General features: G+C 39.5%; 1 protein-coding gene across 1 annotated transcript in view; it reads right to left on the bottom strand.

Moving 5' to 3' along the window:
• The window catches only part of cfap46 (cilia and flagella associated protein 46), a 63,725-nt gene that overhangs the window by 12,836 nt on the left and 42,836 nt on the right, over positions 1 to 8,053 (bottom strand). Inside the window, exons 41-46 of the mRNA XM_005735163.1 lie at positions 6,320 to 6,508; positions 5,870 to 5,986; positions 3,584 to 3,763; positions 3,254 to 3,427; positions 1,228 to 1,325; positions 848 to 915 (exon numbers count right to left, since the gene is read on the bottom strand). Of these exons, the coding sequence (XP_005735220.1) occupies positions 848 to 915; positions 1,228 to 1,325; positions 3,254 to 3,427; positions 3,584 to 3,763; positions 5,870 to 5,986; positions 6,320 to 6,508 (826 nt within the window). The remainder of the gene's footprint in view (positions 1 to 847; positions 916 to 1,227; positions 1,326 to 3,253; positions 3,428 to 3,583; positions 3,764 to 5,869; positions 5,987 to 6,319; positions 6,509 to 8,053) is intronic.

Here is an 8,053-nt window from a genome sequence, read left to right as displayed (position 1 = left end):
ACTTTTCATTTGCCTTTCAGACAAATGTTACGTGGGAATATTAAATTCGCCTTGTTATGTATAAATGCAGACAACAATGATGCATGTGTGAGATAAAGACCACATTCCTCAGATGCAGATGCAAATTAGATGCAGTGTAAAGATACAGAGAAAAAGAAAGTACACATTCTTTCAATTCTAAGTTTTTATATATTAGGGTGTAATAAAATATCATCTGTTTCCCATAGCAGCTCATAAAATTTGGTGAATGCAACCTTAGGCCAACAACAACATATGAAATGTCACAAAAAAGTAAAGAAAAATGCAGAAGCAATGTGTGAAAAACTAAATACACCATTCTAGCTTCTAGAACCATGTAATTGCTTTCTGTATAATTATCATGCTCTCACATTATTGTGGAGAAAGTCTGAGGCTCTTCTTTGTAACATTCCTCCAGTTCATTGAGGTTTGTGGGGATTCCTTTATGCACAACTGTCTTAAGGTCCCGCTACATCATTTTAGCCATGTCAAAATCTGAATTTGACAGAACCATTACAACACACTGGTTCTTTTCTTTTTCAGCCATCCTGTTGTAGATTTGCTGCTGTACTTGGGATCATGTCCTGTTGCTTGTGGGTCAAGCTCTGGTTCTCGAATAGATTGCCTCATATTTGACTCTAGAATCAACAGCATTTGATTAGCAGTACCTAGCTGTTACTTACCGTCTAAATTCATATGGAAGCAGTGAATGTATTTAAATTTGTTTTTTATACACTGCTTCTGCATTTTGGCTTAGTTTTTTGGCTTAGACACAGTGCCCACCTAAAGATCTATCTCAACAGTATTAGTTTAAAAATATGTATCACACCTGTAACTTGTGGTGTCCTTCCCTTCTGAGCTTTAGTTGCCTCATAGAAACCACCATAGAGTTGTGACCTAAAAAAACAACAACACAAAAAGGAAAATAATTTCTACTCTTTAACTATAAACCCTTAAAATATGTGGTGCATCACCTTTACTTAGAACATACTTAATTGAAAAGAACATAGAATTCTCTAGTCACGTTAAATGCTACTCTCAACATGAATCATTGGGCTCATTCAGCTCCTCCAGACAGGACTACAACTAGTGTGACTTGTGACCTGTGATTATTCACTCAGTTGCTTTAATACTATTGAGATAGGGGACAAAAGTTACACAAAAGAGACAACAAAGATATAAAATGGAAAATGAAAAAACATAAAGTACCCATCTTCAGAGTGCTGAAGCAGCAAGATCTTAAGAGTGGGGGGGAGTTCTCCCAGAATGCTCAGGTGGTTGGGGATGATTGTCAGGTGGCTGAAGGTCTGCAAATCAGATAGTAAAGATCACAAATGTATATATAGTCATAGCAACTGCTTTTTGTTTCTCTCTCTCAAATGAAAGATCTTACTGAGCAAAATTCTCATTTGAATTCCACAACCCCAATCCCAAAAAAGTTGGAACACTGTAACATTTAAATATCAAAATGTCCAAACTGAGACATTTTAAGATTGTGTTAAAAATCATAGTTCATTTTGAATGTGATGACAGCAATACATCTGACAACTCGGGAGAGGGGCAACAAAAAGCTGCAAAAGTGAATGACACAAAAACGAAACAGCTGGAGGCACATTTTATAAATAATTAGGTTAGAATTCTGAGATTAAAGTCAGAATTCTGAGAAAAAAAATAATTCTGATGAAAAAGTCAGAATTCTGAGAAAAAAGTCAGAATTGTGACTTAAATCTCAGAATTGTGACTTAAATCTCAGAATTCTGAGATAAAGTCACAATTCTGAGAAAAACGTCAGAATTCCGACTTTAATCTCAGAATTTTGAAAAAGAAGAAAAAAAAAAGACGTGCCCACTTTTTTTCCCCCAGTGGCCCTAATCCTCTTCCATACATTTAAAATGGATTAAGCTGTTTAAGCCTTTTTTGGAAAACATGAACGCCATGTGCTCTGGACTAAAGAATTGAGAACTTGTTTTCAGGTCTCTGTTTAAAAGCCTGCGTCTCTGATGGTATGGATGTACATCAGTGCCTTCCTTGGAATGGCAATGGTTGGGGAAGATGTAATAAAATGATAAAATACAAATAGAAATGCACAATGTATTGCCAACTGCTGCACCTGTAAGAAAAACAAACAACACTGGGAACATAAACATTCGAAAATGCACAGGTACATAAATCAATCTTTTTGTGGTTTGAGTGTGAGAGAGAGAATGAGAGAGACCGTTGGGGCGCACATGGTCATCTGGGACTCTATTGGGTGGGAGTCCCAGATGACCAGGGGCGATGGGCAGCCAACCCCACTAGAGGCTGGTGCGAGCCGGGATCAGCATCCCAGGGCTCCAGGGACCCAAGAATAACCCAGTACCTGGGAGAGCCTTAATATCAAAATTGAGGGGCAGATAGCAGTGAAGGGGTGAATGGGGCCAATACAGCAGCCCCACCCACCAACTGCTGGTTAGCCCACCTGTCCCCCAAAGCCCTATGTGTTTGATGATGTTGTGAACCTTAATGACTATAGTGTAATTAAAATGAGGGGCAGGTCGCTGCGCAGTACAGTGAGCAGAGCCAGATGAATGGCTCTACCCGCTGTGACCTACGAGACCCACAACCCTCCATCAAGACTCTACCCTAGAGGCTACCCCTGGAAGGATACAGCCGGGAAACAACTGGTTCAGTAGGCAAATTGGTATGTTCTGAAAACAACATCTTTCTCTGACATTACAAATGACAGAAATTACAAATTCTCTCATTCCTATTACCGTTTCCTAAATATTCTTCTCGTCCATAAATGCTGATTTAAATATTCTCCTTTAATATTCTCCTTTATTCTCCTTTGTGTCAATGCCTGTCTATCATCAGTTTTTCAATGCATATGTTTAGGAGGTCTCAGCAGCAGTTTTCTAAAGCTATAAACAGCTGTTTAACTCTTTCATTTCATTTTATAGCCAATATCAAAACATTGAACTGTTTCTGATAAAATTTGTTGGCTGCCCAGAATGCTCACAGGGCTGCAAATACTACAAAGACGTCAGACACTGGACTTGCTGCTTTGACATAAAACCCTTTAAAGCCCCAAAAAATGTTTCCAGCTCCACTGCTCTGTGTGACTTTGGAACCCTACAGTGCAATTGAAGCAAAGGGCATAACGGCACCACTATTATGCTCCCCATCAAGGGAATTTACTGAGCTGGGTATGACAGAATCCATAAATCATGAGCATGGGTGTTTGGTGACCTGCTACCTTGGAGAGGCTGCTGAGGGAGTCCTCCACTTCCCTTATCATGCTGCTGGGTCTCTCCTCGAGAGAAAGAAGCAGATTCCTGCGGATGCTGAGCAGAGCTGAGAGCTGGGATGCACTGGTGTCGGCACAAGCAGAATTTAGGACCTCAGCCATCACAGCAACAGTGCGGCAGCTCTGGGAATAAAGGAGACGGGTGGACGAAAGAGCGGTTAATCTTAAGGAATTACCATAAGTGTTCTTATTAAAGAACATCATAAGCAAGCAAAGACAAAATCTGAGCACACACACATCATCTTTGCAAAACACAGTAGGAATGTATTTTGCATGTACCTGAAGAAGGGCAAGATATTGACCTGCCACTGCAGGGTCAGACTGGCCATGACACTCCAACATGTTCAGAGATGCACCGGCCAAGATGGAGGAGGATAAATTGTGTTGGAGACATAGGCTGATGGACTCAGCCAGTGCTTTGCTGGCTTGTGCCAACAGTTGCTGAGCTTTCTGGCTTTTCTGTAGCAGAATAAAGAAACATAAGAAGCTCACATGTACACATCATGGTCATGCAGTTGTAAATATATGTTTACATGCATGTTAAAATAGGACTTCTGGAGCCAAAATAACAAAAATGTATACTTCTCTTTAATGAAAGTTACCCCTGCATATGGCTTAAAATCAAATTCTACAACTGTGATTGTATACATATGCAAATTAGTCTCTGCCTCACCCCTCTGTTGCTTGTCTACATAGCATCCCTGTAGTTGCTCTGTATCAGTGAACCCCATACACTCACAGTTAAGTTCTTGCTATATGGTGAAAGTGTTTTAGACGAGATATGAAAATCCAGTGAGTAATATGTAAATCTAAAGGTCCTGTCACACAGAGAAGGAGGCTGTTCCAGCACGTCAAGGGAGCGATAAAGTCACAGAAACAATGAAAAAATACACTGTGTTCAGAGCACACTGGAACATACTTATGTGCTAGCAGTTAAAACTAAACACAACTGTCAAAGCTTTTTTGCACATGCAGTATTTAAGTTAGAGTAACTTAACATGTTGTTGTCAACTAAGATAATGCAATCTTCACTGTACCTCACTTGTCTGCTCAAGTTCGCTTCATGTGTGTCTGTTTCACCGTGAAAAACACACAACAGAGAACAGGAGGAGAACGAGGAGACGCACACACACCAGCCAGCTAAAAATGATACACCAAGTTGCCAGCTCTGACAGCCTCACCCCACGTTACAAGTTTCTTGCCTTTGGAAACTTTTTTTGGTTTCACAGACAATATATGTTTTATGTAAAAAGGTATTTTCCTAGGGTTATAATGCTATATCACAGGTGTGTAGAAATGTGTAACTACATTGGCAACAGTGTAAGTGTGATTTGTTAAAGCGAGCACTTTTTCCAAAACAGTGGTTGTGGAGCAAAACGAGCTCAAGGCTTTTTACGTCAAGGGTTCGACCGCTTTTTTCCTTAGAACACAGACAGTGGAATGCAATTTGTCAGAAATTTCAAATCATAGTTTTTCCTGTCAGCATGTGGAGCATAATCCATTTGAATATGATGTGCAGATATTTCTGTATTTATACTACATTGGAGGTGACGTTTATCAGGTAAACAGTTATCTAGACGCCAAAAATACTGTTGACATCGAAAGTAAAAAGCAAATCATTGCAGCGAATAAAGAGTTCAACATTTTTACAATAAGTGTAAACAGATTTGGTGTTAAATGTATTTTCTGCCCCCCAAGAACTCAGCAATATTAAGGGTTTAATTATGAATAATAATATTTAAGGATGCGCTTTAAAATCTGGTCTATAAAATAGTTTGCAAGTGGTTTCTCCGATGGCTCATTTGAAAGATATTATGTAAATAATAAATACTCTCTACATGCTTACATGCTCTTACATGTTCCAGTTTCACTGTACAAAGCATACGTACAGCAACAATAACAGCATCTTGATCTATCTTTACATAGGGTGTGGAGCATGTAGACCACGATGATCACTTCTGTGATCACTACTTATTTCATAAGGTTTCAGTTAATAGATAACAGTCCTAAATGGTGCTTTAATTCCTCATATTTCTTTAACTACAAGTGTTATTAAGTAAACTTAAGCAAGTCAAAAGAAGGAACAACAACAACAACAACAAAAAACCTCATCTTACCCCACCATGCTCTCTAACAGAGAATTAGCTTAACAGGCAAAGCGCAGTCCCCAACCTCCCCAAATAAAACTGCATAATAGAGAAACTGGTTAAAGCTGTCTGTGCAGGTGATTATCTCATTTTGATAAAATTCAAATGGCGCCGGGATTTTAGGAATAATACATTTCGTGACAATATCATTAATCTCAAAGCAGACAGGCACGTCAAAACCGAATCTTACTTAACATTCCAAAATCTTGCCACATAAATAATACACTTCCTCCCTTTTCTCTTCTGCAAGTTTGATGTTTACAGGAGATCTTTCTGTGCTCAATTTCAATATGAGAACTATGCAGGATGCCTGGAAAGTTCCCTCCGAGGGATTTGAGAAGTGGGGAAATCCTTAATATAAAACCACAGATTAGAGATGAGTCTAGGGTGCAGGGATCACTTGTCAGAGGGTATGTACCTGCAGCTCAGAACTTTTGGCAGAGGTTGTTCGCAGCTTTTTTCTGCTCGATCCTCTGTCTTTCTGTGAATCCCCTTCCTCTGTGGAAACTGCTTTAGAACCGGCCCAGGCTTCCTTCTGCACAAAGTTGTTTCAAGATCATGATTAGTATAAAATTGCATCATGATCACAAACCTTGAAGTTCTAAGCTTCTCTGTCTTAAATTATGTAAAAGAATATCCATCTCTCTAATCACTATAAGCTTGTAACCCCGTGTTAGGTCATCTGTGCACCGGTGCATGCATGTGTGTATCTGGGCCTGCATCCAAAAAGGCCTGATTGTTCTCCAAGATTTCTGACTTCCACAGATAAAGAGAAATTATATGAATGAAAGTTTCTACAGTTTTCCTTTCTATGGCCCATAGGACTGCATTACCTGTAAAGCTATAGCTGAACTTTTGTGTTATGCACCTGCTTATGTGTGTCCCACAGAGAACACAGATAAATGGGATCCTCCTGCACAGCCAGCAGTCTCATGTACTTTCCCATTAGGCTCATGCAGTGAGCTCTGGTCTCCATACTGTCCAGGGACTGAGAGCTGACTGCAGCCAGCTGGCCTAGAGCAATCTGCCCCAAGGTTGTTCCCACACTCATCCATTCCTGGACAAGACACAACAAAATTAAGGTCAGATGAGGAGATGGATCACAAACAAAGTGCTTACTTGCACTGACAAACAACTAGCTGAATTCACAGACTCTAAATTTGATTGGATACATTCATTCATTGATGTTTGGGAGTTAGCTGTAGAGAAATTTGCTTTGGAAGCAAATGCAAGCCCAGGTTTGATCTGTTTTTAGCTGATCAAATTTGAGTTGATCTGCTTTTCTCTTGTAATGGGAAAAGATTTTATGAAAGCCGCTAAGAAGAGGCAGAATCGGCCTGTGTGGAGGCAACATGAAGTACTCTAGTTACAAAATGTGTGTATTTCTCAAAAAATTATTTCCTACATGTGGAGAAAGTGATGAAGAGAAAAGCAAAAGAAGATAAGACAGAAAGATCGGAAACAAAGAACTGGGATTTTACAAAAATAACACACACTGTCTGATAGAAGGGCAAAGGTTGACAGTATTTGTCATGCTAGTAGAACTGCGAGCTCTCAGACTCATAATTTAAATGATCGATATTAAATTAATAATTTGATGCAGTTGCTAACGTCTTATTGGACTTTCCAAGCATGCATCAACTGTCAGACAGGACACTGAGAATGGATACAACTCTAAAGTAGTTGTCAACAGAGTTGAGGCTAAGAGCAGCCTTTGTAAATGTGGATCTTAACAGAAGAAATACATGCTAGTACTGAGTGCAATATGAGGCTCTCTCACACCTGAGGAGCATTCTACAGCAGAGAGGAGTAAGTGCATACCAGCCCATGAACGCTGGCAGCTATTCAAACATCTCTTGCACATTGCATTACTAGAAATCCCACAGACGACTCTCGTAACAGTGCACACACGATGGCTCCTAGTACTTTGCATGTTAGCACCCCCAAGTGGCAGCTAACCTGCACACACCTCTGAACTAAATTTTAAGGAAACATTAAGAAAAAATGGATCTTGGACATAATCAGCTGTCTTAAAAACTGTACATAGGAAACATGACAAATGAACTAAGGGTTTACAGGAGGATGGGGTGTTTTTCATTTATTTAATAGCTGGTTTATTTTCTATCCTTAAAATATGTTTAAGAGTATTTTCTTAGAAAAGATCATTTCAGCTAAACTGCAGTATGGTGCCAAAGTTTTAAGTCAAGCCTTGTTTTGTTGTGCTTTGTTACAGATACATGCAAACATACATGGGAATCCTCTAATGAGCTTGTGAATATTAGGTATGACCACCTTCATTTTTAAACTTAGCCTGAAATCTCTTTGGCAGCTTTCCTGTCATTTCTTTAAATAGCCCTAAGGAATAATTCTCCAGGCTTCCTGAAGGACATTCAAAGCTCTTCTTTGGATGTTGTCTGCTTCTTGTTCTGTTCTCTGTCAAGATAATCCCACACTGCTTCGAAAATTTTGAAGTCTGGGCTCTGGGGAGGCCAATTAACGGACTGATAATGTTCCACTGTGCATGTTTCTATTCGGGTATGCTTTTACTGCATTAGCAGTGTCATGCTGAAAAATTAAGTTGCTGCCAATCAGATTCTTTCTG

Source organism: Pundamilia nyererei, unplaced genomic scaffold (genome assembly GCF_000239375.1).
Source record: "Pundamilia nyererei isolate P.nyererei 1_Seehausen unplaced genomic scaffold, PunNye1.0 scaffold00062, whole genome shotgun sequence".
In the NCBI taxonomy this organism is placed as follows: domain Eukaryota; kingdom Metazoa; phylum Chordata; class Actinopteri; order Cichliformes; family Cichlidae; genus Pundamilia; species Pundamilia nyererei.
This window is presented reverse-complemented; position numbering and strand designations above follow the sequence as displayed.